Source organism: Sceloporus undulatus, chromosome 3, assembly GCF_019175285.1.
Source record: "Sceloporus undulatus isolate JIND9_A2432 ecotype Alabama chromosome 3, SceUnd_v1.1, whole genome shotgun sequence".
NCBI classification, from domain to species: Eukaryota; Metazoa; Chordata; class Lepidosauria; order Squamata; family Phrynosomatidae; genus Sceloporus; species Sceloporus undulatus.
The window spans coordinates 261,200,192-261,221,431 of NC_056524.1; the positions used below are offsets into that span (position 1 = coordinate 261,200,192).

At 40.3% G+C, this 21,240-nt stretch overlaps 1 protein-coding gene across 2 annotated transcripts in view; it reads left to right on the forward strand.

The window, feature by feature from the left end:
• Window positions 1–20,045, forward strand: part of PIK3CA (phosphatidylinositol-4,5-bisphosphate 3-kinase catalytic subunit alpha) — a 34,351-nt gene extending 14,306 nt beyond the window's left edge. For both annotated transcript variants that reach the window (XM_042457920.1, XM_042457919.1), the window contains 11 exons: window positions 6,312–6,393; window positions 7,986–8,150; window positions 10,504–10,607; window positions 11,132–11,303; window positions 11,531–11,637; window positions 11,965–12,086; window positions 15,693–15,771; window positions 16,425–16,595; window positions 16,779–16,896; window positions 17,393–17,544; window positions 19,009–20,045. In XM_042457920.1, coding sequence (XP_042313854.1) covers window positions 6,312–6,393; window positions 7,986–8,150; window positions 10,504–10,607; window positions 11,132–11,303; window positions 11,531–11,637; window positions 11,965–12,086; window positions 15,693–15,771; window positions 16,425–16,595; window positions 16,779–16,896; window positions 17,393–17,544; window positions 19,009–19,279 — 1,543 coding nt within the window. In that variant the 3' untranslated portion in view covers window positions 19,280–20,045. The remainder of the gene's footprint in view (window positions 1–6,311; window positions 6,394–7,985; window positions 8,151–10,503; window positions 10,608–11,131; window positions 11,304–11,530; window positions 11,638–11,964; window positions 12,087–15,692; window positions 15,772–16,424; window positions 16,596–16,778; window positions 16,897–17,392; window positions 17,545–19,008) is intronic.
• The last annotated feature ends 1,195 nt before the right edge of the window (window positions 20,046–21,240 follow it).

Here is a 21,240-nt window from a genome sequence, read left to right on the forward strand (position 1 = left end):
GTTTCTAGGTACAGTTCAGAGTATTGGCTATCACTTCTAAATTCCTTGAGAAAAACTACTAACAGAACATCTCTCATGTGAATATTTTAAGACCATCTGATATGGTCTTTTAATGCAGGCTATGGCATATAAATTTTGAGATCAATGGTGAGAAGATCTTCCCTGTGCCAAAATATTCACTTCTTCATTTGTATTCTGACAGTTTACAAAATTCTTTCCAACAAGCTTTTAATTCTCTTGCTGTTTTGTGTTAGCTCCTTCACAGGTTTTACTGTATGCCTATAACATAATAGTACTTATTTTGTGATTTAAACATAATGGCCAATTGTTTTCAGTTTTGGCTGGATTTTGTTAGCTGCTTTTTCAGCAATGTGGGGGAGGGTTTCCTAGTGAATGGGAGAAGTTATTTCCCAGCAGACAGGGTCCTAACCTCCTTTATTCTGGGTTTAGCTCCTCCTATTCGCTCCTGTAGGCAGGGACAATAAACAAAAGACCGGCCCCTATATAGGGAGGAGCTAGCCCCCCTGAGCCTCAGTCTTGTTCCTGCCTAGCAGGATGTGTCTCTTCGAGCCAGCAAGGTTTTTCCTTTCTCCGAAAGCGGTTTGAGAGTTTTCTTGGCCTTCCCTTCTTCTCCTTTCTCCTGCCTTTCCCCCCTTCTTTGGTGGTGGCTGTGGCAGAGGACCCCAAGAGCACTGGCTAAGGGGTCATCCTTAGCTCAGGCTTCCCTAGCTCAGGGTCTGCCAGCTCAACAGAGTGAGCTGGCTTCAGAGGAAGAACCATTGGGATGTGTTTGCTGTTGCTCTGCAGCTTCTTCACTACTGCCACTCCAGTCCTTTTCTTCTCCTCGTTTCTCTTGATGCCTTGGAAGCATGAAGAAGAACTTAATACGCCAAGGACTCCCAGGATTGGAGAAAGGTCTTGGCTTTACCCATGACTCTCCCTCTCCTCCAAAGCTGCCCCCCTTTCATGGTGGGAGCACAGGAGATTTCTGCAAACAGCACTGCAGCACATGGGAGCCGTGGGAACAGATGGTAAGGGGTATCCCCTCCATGTCTCTGTTTCTCCACATCACCTCTGCCCAGCCTGTTTAAGGCCAGAGATCAGTGAGGAAACTGGCCAGAAGTCATGGAAACTTTCCTTCTCAGCATCTCTGCTCAGCCCATTGGGGCCAGAGTTCGGAGGACAGGCCAGCCAAAAGCCATGGCAAGTGATTTCTCTGCATCACCTCTGCACAGCCTGAAACAGGGCCAAGGTCAGAGAGGTAAGCCAGCCAGAAGACACAGGAGAAGGGTGAGTACCAGGGGCCCTCTCTCTCCAGCTACCAAATAACCTTTGCCAGATCTAATGCCCTCGCTCAGGGCAGGCATTGCCATGAGGCCTCTGCCATGGCCATTGCAGGCACTATGCCTAGCATAAGGTTTAGGACTCTGCCAGGAGGGCAGATGGGGGCATAAACCCTTGGTCTCCCGCTTCCTTCCCATCTCAGGCCCCATTGGCACCCAGGACCCCAACAGGTGTGGGGGATCCCCAACACATGGTGGTGTTGCCAGGGCTCCTGCACATTCCTTTTGAATTCTTATAATGAGATGGTGTGTAAGGAGGCAGAGGACTCTTCCTTTATGTTGTACAGCCGCATGGCTGTAAAGGAAGCTAGACTGGGCCCAGCAGGAGCTGAAGCTTCCAACTCTAAAATGGTCTGTTTTGGCTGCCACAGAGCATCCCACAAAAAAGCACAAAATGGCTTCATGTCCTCCCCAGAGAGATCATGGCCTCTGCCACCGACTTCTAAACAGAGGTTGGAGGGCCATCTATCAGGTATGCTTTGATTGAGAGTTCCTGCATGGCAGAATGGGGTTGGACTGGATGGCCCTTGGGGTCTCTTCCAACCCAGGGATTCTATGAGAGAGCACATGGATACAAATCCTCCTGTGTTCCCTCCCCAAAAATTACAACAACAAAAAGGGGTAAACCACTTGTGGATATCATGGGTGGAGAGTTCCCTTCACCCCCAATTGTGTTTGGCTGCCCCAAACTATGGCACTCTTGAGAGAGCAGCTTGAGCCCCTGACCTCTCCTTTCCATCAGAGATTATCCTTTCTCAGGACACAGACATACCCCAGGTAAATGTAGAGCCATGTCCCACAGCATCCCCTCTGCCCTTCCCAGCTACCTATGCAAGTGGGAAGGGAGTTGAGGACCAACCTAGCTTCTATCTTGCAGCCAGGTTACTATAAAGCCTGCCTGAGATAAAAGGGTTAAGCTTGTAAACCCCAGCTTGAAATTGGGGCTGTTTTAAACATAAATAAAACAAAATGCCCTGTGAGTATCAGGGCTACACTACAGGCCATATGCAGCTATCTACCCATGATTAGCAATGGTCTTCTGTCACTGCTAACTTAAGAGCAGTTTCCTCAGTGCCTGGAAGAAGCTACTGCCCAAGCAACCTCCCTTGATGGGGCAAATAAAGGAAGGGAGAGCCACCACAGCAACAGGTCTGGGGACTCAGATTTACAAGAGATACTGGCTAACTTTTTCTGGTGTTCATTTTATTACTGTTAGCCCATGAGGTTTGAGTTGTGCTGTTTCTGCTCACCCCCCTCTCCTTTTTCCAGGCCAGAGAAGATGCCTGGAAACTAATTCAACAAGGAAAGGGGCTATCCATAAGCCAATATGATGACTTTTCTTCCTCCCTCATGGGCCTCCATCCTTGTCTCCATTAGGACCAGAGCCGTTTTGCCTTAGCTAGAACAGCCTAAGACATAAGATGAACACATGGTTCTACCTCCTTTGTGCAAACTGTTATCAGTCATAGCACTTCTCATTAAGAGCATAAGCTTTAACAATACAGATTCATTTAAATACTAATAAATAGGGTGACTCAAGCAAGGAGAAGGCCTCTGGTCTCTCAGCAGACCTCTAGCTTACATGCATTGAGGATTTTTGGCAAAAACATCTCATATGAGGTGATAGATATATTGGATTAAGGTGACCAGCCAAGCTCCACTTTATTGACAAAAGGGTTATGTTCCCGTTATAAAACACAGGGAACCTCAGTCAGCTAGCTTCAGGAGAGGTGGCTCTCCTATGAAAGAAGGGAAGGCAAGGGATGTCTGTTAAAGGGAAGAAACTAAAAAAATACAGTTTCTTCCATGAGATGATTCTCACTGATACAGGGGGCTAAGAAAAATTCTTATCAAAAACAAACAGACAAACAGCCTCCTCTCCATGGGGGGAGAAAACCCCCCTTTCTCCATGAGTGTTTTAAAACAATATAATCAGGCTATTCTGCTAAGGGGTTGCTTCAAAATCCCATTCAGAAATCCTACAGAGCCCTGAGGGGTCTGCCACAAAGATCACAATTACCTCTTACCTTGTCTAAATAGTTACATTTTAAATAAGAATGCCTGCTGATGGGCTTGCCATTCAACTGCTCCTTGCCTTGGATAGGCCTATTGTAACAAGGTCTATCATGCATATGAGTTGGGCTCAAGGCCATGAAGGTTCATGCTGCCAATCTCTTTCTTTTAGTGGTCTCAGGGTGCTACAAGATTCCTTTGCATACTGTTGGGCATGCTTTGATTGTGATTTCCTGCATGGCAGGGGGTTGGACTTGATGGCCCTTGTGGTCTCATCCAACTCCATGATTCTATGATTTTATTGTTATAAAGTTAGCTGCTGTGTCTGACTGGATTTTCATGCCAAGGTCTGGCCCAAACAACACCATTGTCCACTGCCTTCTGAGGCTGGGAAAATGGACTTCCTAGTGCCTATGCCTTGTTTTTCTACTAGCACATGTGCTCAGATGTAATATACCGTACAGCTCCATATAGAGACTTACACCAGCCACCTATATGCCCACAGCTTGTAAAATATATATCTCCCCAAAAAAACCAAAACCAAGAAAATCAAACTGTGATTTTACTATTTTATACAGGAGACTCCATTTTACTATGCCATTATATTTTATGTGACTTGAGCTTCCATAGATTTGGTATCCATGCAAAGTCCTGAATCCAACTCCAGTACATATCAAGGCCCCACTATACTATTTAAAATTTAGGTTTGTGTTCCTTTGACAGATCCTTTTTGTGGAGGAAATTCTCTCCTCAAAATTCAATACCAGAGGGCTATCTTGCCAAGCCCTCTGTTCCCATTTCATGACTCCTTAATCAGCAGTTCATTCAGCCAGGAGACCCCTCGGCCTTCATACAGGTTGATGATAGCGTGCTACATGGAGTTGGGGTGATTTTTGAAGCCTCTAGACAAGTTCATCCTCAGATGAAATCAGACTTAATTCTGACCACAGGCCTTGTTAACACAGAGTGCATCCACGCTTCTGCATGGACTCACCAATGTCTGCGAGTTAAAGGTTAATCCAGTGTCTCCCTTGCCTAACCATGGAATTAGTCTTATTTTACACAGGTTCACAGATATTCCAATAAAGAACTGCACATTGTTTTGAAATATTAGTTGGAGGTCAGGCATTAACATTCCTCTTTCAGAGCGTTAAGTCTTAATTGCTATACGTGAAATCACCTTCATTGCTATAACCAGTTGACAAGGTGATCAGTGATAGGCTGGAAGCTGCCATAGGTCCAGATTAGATCAAGTTATATTCTGATTGATCACATCATCCACCATAACCCACCTTTTAGACAAGTTCTCATCAACTGCTTCAGATTTTCAGTGGCTGACCTGCTATAGTCCATGCAAGATGACATTAAAAAGGGACTTAGACCCAACATGGTTATAAGGCAGGTGTCTGCCATCACGTTGGTTCTGCTACATAAGAGAGCAGCTAGAATGGCGGCCATCCTCACATTAAGAGGCTGTTGAGGGGAGTTTCCAACAGGGCCAGCCCACCAGACATCGTTTTCCATCTTGGGATGTGACCACGGTCTTAAAGGCGCTGACGGTTGGGCCGATCAAGTCCCTTCAGGAGGCCTCCCTCAAACACCTCTCCCTCAAGGTCATCTTCCTCACGGCCATTACCTCCACCAGATGGGTGTCAGAGCGGGGACCCTGTTGGTGCATAAAGACTTGTGTATTTTTAGGCCAGTCTCAGTGTGCCTTTGTCCAGACCCTACCTTCATGCCTATGGTCAACTCAGCCTTTCAGGTGTCACAGAACATTTTCCTGCCTTCATTCTGCCCCGATCCTAAGAAGGACTTGGAAAAGACCTGGCACACATTGGATGTGCGCAGAGCCCTCAAAATCTACATCAAGAGGACTTCAACCTTAAGGTCATCTAAGATGTTGTTCATTTTCTTTCTCCCAGACTCTTTGGGGTGCAAGGTATCTGCCTCGACTCTGACTAGGTGGATCAGGTCTTGTATTGAAGAGAGCTACCGAACTCTTGATCTCACTCCACCCGAGGGGGTGATGGTGCACTCAACCAGGAGTGCATCGACCTCAGCAGCCCTGGCGACTAGCGCCTCCCTGTCAGACATTTGCAGGGCGGCCACATGGAAGTTGCCTTCAACCTTCATAAGACATTACAAACTGGATGTGTCTCAGTCCGCTGAGGCGTCATTTGGAAGGAGGGTCCTCCAACAGATTGTGTTGGGGGCCACAGTCTCCTAGCAGCACTTCCCTCCCAGTTTGAGAGGGCTTTTGTAAATCCCAGAATACAGGAGGTTAGGACCCTGTCTGCTGGGAAAACGAACGTTGGTACTTACCCGTGATACATTCATTTCCAGCAGACGAGGGTCCTAGCATCCTGCCCACCCGGGTGCTGCCTGCGGCCTCCGACCCTACCTGCCTGTTGGTGGACCTGCCTTGTTCTTGTTGCTGGATTGATTTTTTCTGAGTTCTTGTTTGTTCTTGGACTAGTTTTTTCTAAGGTGTTCTAGTTAATCCTTAGCTGAGGTTACTAAAGTTCAGTTCCTTGATTTACTTTACTAGTTGCTTGGCTTGTTATTGACTGAGGCTCAGGGGGGCTAGCTCCTCCCTATGTAGGGGCTGGTCTTTTGTTTATTGTCCCTGCCTACAGGAGCGAATAGGAGGAGCTAAACCCAGAATACAGGATGCTGGGACCCTCGTCTGCTGGAAATGAACGTATCACGGGTATGTACCAACGTTCATATCTGCGCTAGGATACCCTCCACTTATGAAATAGGATCTTCATAGTAAATAACTGGCATGTAATCTTCAGATATGGAAATGTGGGGTAAAATCATAGACTAAATTAATGCATTGACGTAAACAAGTTTTTGTTTACCAGCCAGTATGCTAAATAGTATTGTATGATCTGAAAATAACACCCAGTGTGTGTGGTTTTTTTCCAAAATGCCTTTCTTCTTTCTTTTCAGGCACTATTGTGTAAATATGCCAGAAATTCTACCTAAGCTGCTTTTGTCTGTTAAATGGAACTCAAGGGATGAAGTAGCCCAGGTAACACATTCATTGCAGAACAAAATTTTAAATAAACATTGACTTTTTAAATTTTCTGCAACAGCTTTCTTTATGTTACCTTCCATACTGAATGTAGAATGGAAGAAAATGAGCTTATCTTCCTCTCCAGAACATTTGTACCAGTTCCTGCTACAGAGAGGAGGAGGAGAGAGGTAGCTGGGCGGCCATTTTGAGTGATGACTGTTTAAATTTTTTTTTAAACTCTAGGGAGAGTGTGCTTCTTGCAGAGGGGGTGGAGCTTCAGTGAGTCACATCTGTGAGTCACTAGGGGATGGAGCTAGCAGACTAGCTCTATATCACTCCTCCCAGAGAGGAGGAGAGAGGTAGCTGGGCAGCCATTTTGAGTGGTGACTGTTTAGTCCTGGTTTTGGTGACTCAGCAAATGCAAATGAGAAACCACTCAGGGTCAGAAGCTTTCCCAGCAAATAATGATCACCAATTAGCAGAACTAATCCTCTTTTGCATATCCTCCTACCCTGAGGAGGCTATCAACAACAGAACAATACACAGATTAACATGGGAATCACTCCTCCTCACCCAGGGTCACACAGTGTGTGTGTATATACACACATGCACCCACTCTCTTCCAGGTTAGTATTCTCTGAAGATGCCAGCCACAGAGGCTGACAAAACTTATAGAACATGGCCACATAGCCCAAAAAATCCACAAAAAACTAATATCATATATACTCAACTATAAATCGACCTCATGTATAAGTCAAGGGCAGGTTTGGGTGTCAAAATTATGGATTTTGATATGACCCTTGGATAGGTCAAGGATTGGATTTAGGGGCGTATAACAAAGGATCAAAAGGATGAAGCAAAGCAAAACAATGTTAAATAACTTCCAAAATTTAGGCAGACATAAATCTTTGTGCTCACTCTTAAGGCTGGATGGATGAGCGAGTAGAGGGGGGGTCAGTGCTTTCAGGGCAGATTATACTCTTGACTTTCACCATGGGATGGTTCCTTCTTTTAAATAAGAGTTAAGATACAGTATTTACATTGATCTGTGGATAAGTTGACCCAGGTTTTGGGGGTCAATTTTTTGATCTAAATTTCTAGACTTATACATAAGTATATACAGTACTTACTTCTCTCTCTTGCTCCGTTTTGCAAGCCTTGGCTTCCTAAGTAAAAACCTCTCCATTTAAATCCAATTACTTCTCTTTTGCAAGACCTGGCTTCCCATGGAAAAACCTTTGCAAGACCTGGCTTCCCATGGAAAAATCTCTCAATTTAAATCCAATTGCTTCCTTTCTCAATCCGATGTTAAAACCTCTCCTGCAGCACTTGGGAATCGGCTGGGAGAAGTCCAGGGAAGGAGGGACAGAAGTGGTATTTCCCCCTTTCCATTCTTCCTTATAGCTCCCTAGGTTTTACCCTTGACTTATCCACAGGTCATATCAAAATCCAGGATTTTGACCCTGAAATCTTCCCTTAACTTATACATGAGGTCGACTTACACACGAGTATATACAGTAGGTTGAATTTGGTCTAGTACAGCAAGGCCATTCATGTATTTTCAAGACTGTAGCTGTGATGTATTCCAATTGTTCTGTATTGCCCAGATGTACTGCTTGATAAAAGACTGGCCTCCCATCAAGCTTGAACAAGCAATGGAGCTTTTGGACTGCAATTACCCAGATCCTGTGGTGCGAGCATTTGCAATTCGGTGTCTAGAAAAATATTTGACAGATGACAAACTCTCTCAGTATTTGATTCAGTTGGTACAGGTATTGTATTCTGTTTTAATCAACAAAGTCATTATTGTGTGTGCCTATGTTTAAACATTTTATATTTGAACTAGATATGCTGAGGAAGAAAGGATGATTTAGTAAGGGTGTTTTGTGTGGGAAGAATATGGTCCCAATGTCCCTGAAAGGTTACAGGTAACCAAGTATACTGCATTGTTTGGCTACTTGATTTAAACTATTATCCTCCCCCTCCTCACAAATTTAATACTACAAACTAAGTGAACAAAGCTACGTCCCATCATACTTCCACACCTGAAAAAAGATAGGAAAGTTGGCCAAAAATGGCTTTCAAAATCTAAAAATAATCTTTAAAAAAATTGCTAGCCAATCTGTGCATTCATGCACAGATTGTTTAAAAAATAAAATATTTTAATTTCATATACTTAGAATATACTGGTATATAACCAAAATACACAGTTGTGCTATGCATTTGCCAGGACTGATTAAAAAGGGAAATACAGTACCACAAAAATGTGCTGCAACCTTTTGAATTTAGTAGAACCTTTTATCAGGCCAGGTGGTAAATAAATATAGGACATTTTATTAATAAATCTAATTTTTCAGAATGGTATTTGACCATCAAAGGACTGTTTACTTCACAAAGCTTCTATTTCCAAAACTTAGGTCAGGTTTTACAACCCATCACTGTGAAACCATGCCTACAACTATGATCAATGGCAGATATTCTTATAACCCTTTGACCTTTTTTGTGTGTGTGTATTTGTGGGGGCCTCACAAATTGAGGATTTGCTCCATTATTTGTTTTTGTTCTTTATATTCTGAACCAATAAATGTTTAGGATCTAGTCTGTCTTACCTACAATTGTCTGTGCGTATGTGCTTTCCAGTTGCCTGTCAACTTATGGTGACTCCGTTAATTCATTGGATTTTCTTAGGCAAGAGGTGGTTTTGGCAGTTGTTTCCTTCCTACAGCACCTAGTATTCATTGGCAGTCTCCCATTTAAGTACTAAGTACCAGGACGCATGCTGCTTAGCTTCCAAGAGCAGACAGGATCAGATGCCTTTAGAGTATTCAGGCTTACACTTAACTACTGTTCAAGGAAATATTTTCTATCTCCTGTCTGATACTGGCTCTTCAGTAACTTACAATGTTTCTCTTTTTTTATCCTGGGAGCAATGAAAATTCAGGCAAGATTTATTGCTAATAGTGCAACTGATTGTTCTAATCGTACAATTTTGTTCATATTCAAAGTGTTTTAATCTTACTGAATTTTTAAAGTACAGTATCCTAAATCTGTATACTATTTATTTCATATCGTAGTTGTTAGTGAGCCCATTTGTTTTGTGTGCGAATGAATAGCCTATGGTCTAAGCATTAATAAACTACTTCCACTTTAAAAAGTAGAGGAGGGTATGGAGAAACAAACATGAGAGTCTAAAAATTAGGCCAAATTCCAAAATGGGGACTGGGACTAAAATCAGTCACAGATCATTGAGTAGGCATCAGATTATGTAGACATTCCAGAGGCAGTATACACAGACAGTCAAAGCAGGACAGGCCTATATAAGTAAAGCTAGAAATTAATTTTAGGTGGTACACTGGATAAAAACAGTGCATTTTAAGGATGAGAGAATTGGAAGGGAGATAACTGTTTCCTGGGGAAAGAAGAAATTATTATTTCCTCTTTAAAAAAAAAAAAGACATCTGCCCCCCCCCCAAAAAAAATTCTCCTAAAGCATATTTGCAGGGGGTTTCAAATTGCCGTTGATCTGAGAACAAATGTAATTATTAACAAAGGGGTTACCTTCATGTGAACAGTGATTATGTGTGCACATACTTGGAAATAAGAAATGTCTTTGAAATCTTCATGGAACAGGAATCCTGGAAATAAACTGTAGTCCAAGAGCATTTTTCTATCTCCTCATAAGAGATAAATCACTAGAAATGCAAGGAATGAAATTTTGACCTATTTTACTTCATCTGACTTGTCTATGAAGCACATAGTGGAAAATAAACAGAAGAAAAGATAAGCACACCCTGTGAAACCAGTGCAGGAAACCAAGCCCACATTTGAGGCAGAGGATGGGGAATTACCTAATACAAGGACAGCTTCACTGTTTGAAAAACAAAAAAAAAAAGAAGCTTTAAGGGCTAGATACTGCTAACGATAAATGGGAAATGGGGGAATCGAACCCAGTCCACCCTGGTTGCCCTGTTCTCCTGGGGCCAATATGTAGTCATCCCTCATGACCAAGTCAGTGGTTAATTTTGAAACCTGGGATAATGTTTAATGTCAGGAACAATGACATGATTTTGACAGTAGAGAAATAGAGCTAAATATCAATTACAATTCAGTTCTTGCTTCATCTAGGTTCTGAAATATGAGCAATACTTGGATAATCTGTTGGTGAGATTTTTACTTAAGAAGGCTCTAACCAATCAGAGAATAGGACATTTCTTCTTTTGGCATCTGAAGTAAGTTTGGATTTCCACTTTAATATGTATCATATTATTATAAAGGCCTGAACGTTTAACCATCTTGTGTCTAAGCAGCTGTTCAGTTGTGAAAACTGTTTTAAGTAGCTGAAAATAACTTGATTCACATCACTAGAATTTTTTGTTTTCTTTTCAGTTACATCTTGTATTTTAAACCATGTTTATGTTACCAGCACAGGAATGTACAGTATATGCAAAATATTTCTGTTTATATTCTATTTCTTCAGAAGAAATAAAGGTTATTATACAGTAATTGTATCGAACCATTAGAAACATATCTCTTTTGATATTCATGCAAATATCCAATCCTGTCATATGTTAAGACAAGTTCCCCAGTTATCACCAAACTGTCTGTATTGACCTTCCCAGATCCCATGTAGATTTCTTTCCCATCCTTCTAGATTTTTTAATAGGCTGTCTGGGTGGGTGGGTGAGTGAACAATTTTATTTCCTTGACAAATTTATTTATTTAAAAATTGCCTATAAATAATCTCTGCTATTAGATCTGAAATGCACAATAAAAATGTGAGCCAGAGATTTGGTCTGCTTTTGGAGTCCTACTGCCGAGCATGTGGGATGTACCTAAAACATCTGAGCAGGCAAGTGGAAGCTATGGAGAAACTGATTAACCTCACAGACATCCTTAAACAGGAGAAAAAGGATGAAACACAAAAGGTAAATCTGAGAAACAGAGAGTCTAAAATGTGAACATAGTAGAAATAAGAGAGCAGCTTCTTTTATAATCAGCTCTATTCTTCAATACTTCTAGTTTAAATACTCTGTTTAAATTATGTTTAAAAGAACATTTTTATGTAAATTAAAGACTGAAGCTAGTCACAAAACACTGCTGCCGTTGGCATATGACTGAACCTTTAAATGCTTGGATGTTTTTTATTCATTAGGTACAGATGAAATTCCTTGTGGAACAAATGAGACGGCCAGATTTCATGGATGCATTGCAAGGTTTTATATCTCCTCTCAATCCTGCTCATCAGCTTGGAACTCTTAGGTATTGTCTTCTTTTGCAGAATTTATGACAGACATAAATGTATCAAAAACTTTGATGGTAAACAGTGATTGATATAAAGAGCTTTCACAGTAGTCTTCTTGTTCAAAAAGTACATAAACCAGTAAACTTCAGTCCCAGGGCACCCAAGCAAACTTGTTGTCTCTGTTATTATTCTTGTAGCATATGTTCTTTGTAGTTGCATCATAATTGGAGAATGTCATTTGGCAGTGGTGACATACTGGTCTCTCTAAAGGGTCTACAAAATCATAAATATTTCTGTTAATTTGAAAATACACTTGTCAAACCAGCAATCTTCCTGTTTCATAGGCTTGAGGAGTGCAGGATTATGTCATCTGCTAAGAGACCATTATGGCTGAATTGGGAAAACCCAGATATTATGTCTGAGCTGCTGTTTCAGAACAATGAGATCATCTTTAAAAATGGGGATGGTAAGGAAGAATATTTTTATGTAATGCAGATGTTTTTCCAGTGACTAAACCATCTTATACATCCCTCTTCAAATTATACCTGCCAGTGTAAAGTTTTATTGAACTAATACTCTTCTTTATCCACAGCTTGCTTTTATTTAGAATGTGGGCAACTAAGTAATTAGTTACTGTTAAGGCACCAGTACCTTCTGAAAGTACTGATTATTATTATGGTTGCAGATTTTTAAAAAGAGGCTTTTGCTTTTCATAGAATCATAGAGTTGGAAGAGACCACAGGGGCCAATCCAGTCTAACCCCATTCTGCCATGTAGGAAATTACAATCAAAGCATCCCCAACAGATGACCATACAGCTTCTGTTTAAAGATCTCCAAGGAAGGAGACTCCACCACAATCTCCAAGGAAGGAGTGTGTTCCACTGGTGAACAGCTCTTACTGTCAAGAAGTTGCTCCTAATGTTGAGCTGGAATCTCTTTTCCTGTTCTGTGTTCAAGTCTCTGGCGCAGCAAAAAAACAGGCGTGCTCCATCCTCAATGTGGCACCCCTTCAAATACTTAAACAGGGCTCTCATATCACCCCTTAACCATCTCTTCTCCAGGCCAAACATACCCAGCTTCCTAAATCTTTCTTCATTTTCTGAAAAGTACTGAAAATAGTTACTTTTTAGTAACGTTCCTTTAAAAATCTGAGTGGTACATGCCACTGACCTGTAATACAAAACAGTCTTCTCATCTCAACCCAACACTCTCGCTCATAACAGAGCACAAGACATGGCACTTGGACCATGTTATATTCCTCCTCCACCTGTCAGTAATGCTACACCTTGGTAACTATAAACTGTAAAAGATGCAATTATACTACAAGAGGAGTGGTCCTAGTTGTACTGTTCCTTTTGGAAGAAACTTTTGATCACAAATAACTGGTTATTTGGAATAACTTAACTATTTGTGAAGTAAATTATATTTTTTTCTGTAGTTCTGATTACAATAGAAGAGTGTGTATGTGAATTCCTATTGTTTTCTAAATATGCAACGTCTTTCCCACCACAACTACTGCCACCCTTCTAAAAGATATAGGTATTTTCAGCATGCCTCTTTTTTTAGAGGATATTTAATAGCCCTAAATTTACTGATGTTTGTTGTCAGGCAGAAAAGCTTAATGCAAGAAAATTTGTTTTCCTAGAGTGGAGGAGGGTTTCTCCTCTCACTTATTGCAGAGGCAGACTGATGTAAAACAGTCTTGTGCATTCTATCCTCTGTCAGAGGTTCCCTTTCTAGTCTTGATCCTGCCTAGTTGCAAGCAACAGAGCTTTTCTGATTTTTCTTGATATGGGCTGGCATATTTTATTTCCTTCTCTCCTCCTTTTTGGATGATTTGTTAAGGTGGGAGAAGGTTTGGTGAGGCAAAAAAAAAAGATTAAGAGAGAATTGCTTTGCTTCTTGGTCACTGCAAAGCTGCATCAGGCTCTCATGGTACAAAGTTTTTGCTGATGTGGAAGTAGGTCTGAATCCAGCCTGTTGGATTATTTTGTTTGAGAGACGTGAGATAGTATGCCTTGTTAGTGATAGAAAACTCTAGTGCTTCATGTTGTGCCACTGAATTTGGTAGGTGTTGGCAAAGGATCTGGGTGCAACAAAGTTTAAAGAGTGATGAAAGACAAGCTAGAGGAAGATGGGCATTCACTGCCTCTTTTCCAGTCCCCAAAAGGGAATGGTTTCCTTTAGCACCAAGCTTTCTTCATATGGTCCTAAAATTCTATTTTAATTATATAAGGAGCAGAGTCATCAAAATATAGTAGTGGGGATCAGTAATATTTTGGCCAAACTTACATTGCTGGAGTGAAAAAAAAGCTATTGTTCTAGTTATGCCAGATGGGAGAGGCCTCAGCCCAGACAAGAAGGGTAGAGCCATCCAGCTGGTGGCAGTAAAGCATTCTCTTCCAGCATCCAGAATGCCTGTGGAATCCACTTTACTCCCATTCAGTAACCATCATGACTCAAGGGTAGAGGCAGAGCTGTGCCTAGGTAGCCATCTGACATTTAAGCCCCTCTATTGCTCCTTGTGATTTCTGTTGTCACATGGATGAATGGCAAGAACTGCTTGTTTAAGAAAGTATTGGATTTGTCTTTTTACAAGTTGGTGTGGCAATATTGACATCATTAGGTCCAAGTCCCTGTTCTTAGCACTGAACCATTTTAGACAGTTGAACTATTATTCTGAACTTTTCAGAATCATGCATCTGGAGTAAATACAGTCAGTCCTCCATAGCCACAGATTCTTTATCCACGTATTCAACAACAACAACAAAAACAACAATAATAATAACAATAGTAATAGTAATAATAATATTTTATATTTCCCGCTTCTCCCAAGGATTGAAACGGGATTACATCATTAAAAATATAATACTAATACTAATACAGATACAAAAATACAATACTGTACTAATATAGATACAAACTATAAAATAGTAATACTGAATTACAACATTCCTATAGTTCCTTAAAATATCTAATCATCAAGAATCCTATAGTCATGATCAGGGTGGAGCATTTATCATGGTCATATATAGAATCAGGTGGGTACACCTGCTGGAAGAGATCCATCTTAAGTGCCTTCTTAAAGGCATCTAAGGTGGTAATAAGACGGATCTCCTCTGTTAGACTGTTCCACAGTTTAGGGGCTGCGACTGTAAATGCTCTATGGGAAGTTGTTATTAACCTGGTGTCCAGGATTATGTAGGGAGAGGCATTCCCACAAGTAACTCGGGCCCAAACCATGTAGGGCTTTAAAGGTAATAGCCAACACCTTGTACAGTACTGCACCCGGAAGCTGATTGCCAGCCAGTGCTTGACCTTTTTTTTAATTTAATTTATAAATTCCATGAAGCAAACATTGATTTTGCCATTTTATATAAGGGACCATTTTAGTAACCATTATGTTTAATGGAAATTGAATGGATTTGGGGGGGGGGGGATGAGCTGGAACCAAACTCCAGCAGATACCAAAGGTCCACTGTAGCAGTTACCTAAAATTGATGCACACATGCTTGCCCATCTTTGCAGTCTTACTCATGTCGCTGTGTTGCTGTGTGGTATCTCTCCAACAAGGAGACATAGCAGAAAGGAGTACCTATTGCATACCTGCAGTGGTTGTCTTGTAGCAGAGGGAGAGATCATACCCACACTAACAGGTTGATAACAGCTTTGCTGTGTTTGCCTGGGTAAGAAGAGCACGGGGAAATGCCATAGCTGCTGAAGATGCACCTTTTTCTGTAGTTGGTGGATGGTGGTGGTGACAGGGATTAGGGTGAGGAAGGATGGGTGAAGAAGCCAAAGGATTTAGCTCATTGCAAGTTGATCTATTTTACCCGTAGACTTGAAGCAAATTAATTAATCATTTCCTGAAACTTTTAACATTAGTTTGCTTTAACAAATTTGTCACAGACTGTTTCATTTTTTAATGCCAAAAGCATAGTTAAAAACAATGCCAAAGCACAGTAACCAGTTATGAAAAACTTTGATCTCTTGAATTGAAAAGAAAGTTGTTAAAAGTGTATTTGACATTCCAAAACATCACAGCACTTACATTCAGTTCCATGTTTTCAGATCTGCGTCAGGATATGCTCACACTTCAAATAATTCGAATTATGGAAAACATTTGGCAAAATCAAGGCCTTGATCTTAGGCAAGTATTCTTAAATTGTGCTGGTATGCTCCAGCTTCTGTCTTTTACTATGTCTGCCTGATTAGAAACCTGGTTGGATCAAGTTTGCAGCTAATTTTAATCTCTTAATAATAGATAATGCTATTTACTCTATAAACATTTTGGATTTTCTTCTGTATCTTTCCAATGAGTTGCATTACAGTTTAGCTTTGCAATGTGTGTGCAGTAAAGATACAATAGATGCCAAAACCAAAGTTCATTACAGTTTGATGTATGTTTGTCTGTCATACTCTTGAACAGAGATCCAAAGAGCAACTTTCAGCATACCCAAATGAATATTTGACTTTGAAGAATAGAACTCATACTACATAGCATTTCAAATTCTTTTCTGTTTCAGGAATGGCTTATTTGGCTTGTTCCAGAAACACAAGTTAAATGTGTGCCCTGGTCTTCTGGAACTACTTGTATAATTCTTTAAATCTAATTTCTGTTGGTTGTGTATCCAAATGACTTGATCATTTACTGGATTTCCAGGAGAAGAGCAAAACTTGATCATTACTCTTACTGAGGTTTCTGAGCCTGTTACTTCGGCATATTTTGCTTACTAGTCAACTTGATGTCTTAAAGCATACATTCTGTATTGACAAAAGAACTTTGTCGCATTCTGTTTCTAGGATGTTGCCATATGGTTGTTTATCTATTGGTGACTGTGTGGGACTCATTGAAGTAGTGAGAAATTCACATACAATCATGCAGATCCAATGCAAAGGTGGCCTTAAAGGTGCACTGCAATTCAACAGTCATACTTTACACCAGTGGCTCAAAGACAAGAACAAGGGGGAAATGTGAGTCAAATTTTCTTTTCAAGTTCCTTCCCCTTCCGTATATACAAGTTTCTCCCCTGTACGAAAGCTAAGGATCTTACATTCTTCCTCTGTATCTATCTTCTTTGTTTATGGAGATCAAAAATCAATGAAGCATGTAATATTCCATTTTTGAAAGACATGTTTATTCTCTGTTTCTGATAGGTATGATCCTGCTATTGATTTGTTTACACGCTCTTGTGCTGGCTATTGTGTAGCTACTTTCATTCTTGGAATTGGAGATCGTCACAATAGCAATATTATGGTGAAAGATGATGGGCAGGTAGAATATTTCCAATCTTTCTTTGTGTCTGTATTTGTGAAATTCAATAATTTTCCAGCTTTCTGTTTCGAGAAGCTCTTCACACATTTGTTTGCGGAAGAACCCATGAGCATTTCCCCTAGAATCACTGTGCTTTGTGAAGAGGCATTTGTCTATGGTTAATATCCACACTAGAAGCAAGCAGGACATCACCACCACCACCCAGAGGATTTGAGAGTACACCCAGTATTCCTCTGTGGTTGTGGACAATGTATAGTCATGGGCAAGCTGTCCTTATGGAACGCTTCCTCTCATTACTAATATATTTGTTGAGGGACCCTGAACAAGCTTCTGAGGAATCCCATGGCTCCCTAGAACCGATGTCATGTTTGAATAATTAATTATGCTGTGTATTGACATGTTGTTTGAAAAATCAGTGCAGACATTTAAGAGGCAATTTTCTCTTCTTCTGTCTTTTCCAATATAGTAATAGCCTAACAATGTCTTTTCTTCAAAGCTGTTTCATATTGATTTTGGACACTTCTTGGATCACAAAAAGAAGAAGTTCGGCTATAAACGGGAGCGTGTGCCATTTGTGTTAACACAAGATTTCTTGATAGTGATTAGTAAAGGAGCCCAAGAATGTACCAAAACTAGGGAATTTGAAAGGTGAGCTCTCCTGTAACTCAAATTTTAATTGTGATAAGCAAATTAATCAAAGATAGTTCTTTAGTTATATTTTATTGCGATGAAATATCGGGGGCATGGAGGAAATTTCAGATAGGGGGAAATCATACTTTGCTTTCACTAAGCTTTCTTCAGAAAAACCATATAAATGTACATACAGTGGGGCCTTATTATCTGTGGGCTTGCCATCCTCTGATTTAAGCATCCATGGATAGCAAGCCTCATTGTCCCAATGATAGTGCACACACATGGCTGCACTAGCGTTTTTTGGTATCCACAGGGGGGGGCGGTCCGGAACGGATCTTCCATGAATACCACGGTACAAATGTAACAATGACCTTGTGGCTTATTCTTTTTAGTCATGCTTTATTTTATAGAAGTAAATAGCTATAAGACTCTCTTACACAAAACTTCTTAGAAACATGATGAAAATCCAAAGGGCCAAGGGAAGCTACTGTATGTGCACATGGGAAACTGTATTTCCCTACAGACAGACACCTTTTCCAAGAAGCTGTTCCATGAATGTCAATACTAGCCATTTCATGAACCACCCAATCAAAAAGGAAAACATGCATTTACTCTCCTGTGCGCCAGCATAAAGTCCTTTTTGGACCCTAACCTACATTTAAAAAATTACATATTGTTATTCAGGTGGTCCCTAGTCCTGAACATAGAAAGCTTTGGACAATTTGCAGTATAACATTTGGGTCTTATTGCTAGAACATGATAAAGTGCATGCTTACTGCTTCCCTACCCTCATCAGATGGTTCTGGGAGGCCCATCTCTTATTTGTCACAGTTGTGAAGTAAAGTAGATGTTTGCATTGCTTTTTGTCCTTAGCACACAAAAACATATTCGGCTAACTAGTTATTGACACACAGGGAATGAAACATTTGTAACCCTATAATACGTAAAAGTAAAGTAATGTGCTTTTTTTAAAAAATGGGCTACTGATTGTAAGGATATTGGGTATACATAGATGGATAAAATCCAGTTTGTAATTTGATAGGTTTTGTGTCTTGAATCCTCAGTAATTTATACTTTTATACTACCTGCATTTTTCAGAAAACATTAAGATAACATTGGCCTGTTACAGACTGCCAAAATAAAGCTGCTTCAGGTCTCTTTGGAGGTATGATATTTAAATGATGCATGCATCCTAAGAATCCAGAAGCTGCACCAAAGCTTTGGAATGGAGTGTGGCTTTGGCGCGACCTCCGGACTCTTAGGACCCATGCATCATTTAAATAGCATACCTCCAAAGAGACCCGAAGCAGCTTTATTTTGCCAGTCTGTAACAGGCCATTGTGACCTTTTTAAATAAAAAGGGTTGGCTGCCATCGTTTTTTAGATGGTCATTTTTTGTTGTATTGATCCTCAGTCTTTTTTATAAGTCTGATAGGATGGCTTGGGGAAATATTTTTACTTTCTTTTCTACTTTTCAAGATTCCAGGAAATGTGCTACAAAGCTTATCTCGCAATCCGACAGCATGCCAATCTCTTCATAAACCTCTTCTCCATGATGCTGGGATCAGGGATGCCAGAACTACAGTCTTTTGATGACATTGCATATATTCGCAAAACTCTTGCTTTGGACAAAACTGAACAGGAAGCACTTGAGTATTTCATGAAACAGATGAATGATGCTCATCATGGTGGCTGGACAACAAAAATGGACTGGATCTTCCACACAATCAAACAGCATGCCTTGAACTGAGACAAAAATAAAGACAATGGAAAACTGACAACCCATTTTGTGGATATTCCACTGCACTGCTGATTGTTTGGCAGTAAGGAATTCATTGTGTTGTAATTGCACAAACCAAGAACAGCATTTGAACTTGCAGAAGATTAAAAACTTATAAACCAGGTTTTTGAATACTACAAATTGTGCATTTCAAAATATAACTTTCTTATGTGTACAGTCATATTATGCCTTAAGTCCACAAACTTTGAAGATTTGTTTATCTTGGTTTGTTTAATTAGATAATCTGTACTAGCATTAAAACCAGTCTTTCACATGTTCCATTTAGCCTGGTGAAAATTGGATAAATGTCAGTTGCAGAAGATTGAAACAAAGAAGGTTTAGCAATACAGTTTATTGCTCCTGAATGAGCTCTACTCAACAAATTATAGGAGATGATGCCTTTTTAATGTCAGATATAATTGGTGGATTTAAGAATAGCAATCTTTCTCAGTTTTTGACTGACCATCTAGTCCTTAGGAATAGATTTTAAGATTCTGCTGGACAGTATTAATAGGATTTTAAAAGTACCTCCCTTTCACCTCAAACATCTGGCTAATGGGGAGGATTGGGTTTAGTGCAACACTTTGCATTTTATTTTATTTTTAACCTGAACCTCAAAACATTTTTCATGCATGTTTTCCAGAGCCTAAAAAGAGGTGAGTTGTTAGAATTAAAGATTATTTTTATAAAGGTTATTTATATAACAGAAACTATTAATATATAATATTTCTTTACATTGATTTGTCCATTTTTCTGTCATTTTAATGCTACAGACCACTTCTCTGTCTAACAACCTGATTACATAAGCCACTTAAGTTGATGCATTGACCTGTAGGATCAGGTATTATATTCCCTGTGCTGGTCCAGGGTGTGATGTCCATGTGTGTTGAGACTTGACTCTAGAGCCATTGTAGGTTCAGCTGTCCCACAGACCCTGAATGGCATAGTTTCCTTACATCAAGGTATTTGTTCAGCACTGACAGAAGCAGATTTGGGGCCTTTTAAATGGCATTGGGCAGAACTATGTAGGCATGCCCACTTCGCATATTTAAGATGCTGCTTGAATACAGTAGCACAAATATGTGCTCCTGCAATTGCCCTATAGGAGCAAGCCACTGCCTGCTGTCCCAGTTCACTTGCCTGGAAGGGTGTTCTACTGAATTCAGTGAGACTTGCTTCCAAATAAATGTGTTTTGCAATCCATGTATCCAGTTCTGTTGATTAAAGCAACCTTGTCCAACCTTGAGCCCTTAAGAAGTATTCACCTACAATTTGCTTCCCCCTCAGTCAGCATGACTAATGGTTGGGGAAGGACGGTTTCTAACAGTGGTCCCCAACCTGTGCCCCTTAAGAGATTATGGACTTCAGCTCCCAGAAGCCTCAGCCATGTTGGTCCATAGTCTGGGATTCTGGAAACTGAAGTCTAAAATCCCTTAAAGAGCACAGTTTTCGGACCACTGGTTTATAATAAAATTTCTCAAACTCTGATAGTGATTTTAAGTCAAGCATCAATCATTTAATGAAATTCAGGAATTAAAGAAAGGAAAAATGGATTTGGCAATAGATCAGTGGAAATCAAAGCAGATCAAAGACTTCAGGCTTGATGCACCGTATACTAAGGAAGAACTCCTGGAAGATGTTGGCATTTTGTAAAAGGCAGGAAACTCTTGGATTGGTTTTCAGTACTGTTGATTAACACAATCAGAAGAGAGACTCACATGAAGTGGGAATTAAAAAGAGGAGAAGCAGGGGCTTTGTTTCCTGACAGCTTGTTGAAAGAGCTTCACTTCTACTGATAGTTGCTTGCATTGCTATAGGAAAATGCTGTGGAAATTCAAGAAAGAATATAACTAGTACTTCCATTGCCAGTATTAGATCTGGTAGTGTGAGGCTCTTTGGATCTTTGTCCAAACAGACTCTGGCTATATTTT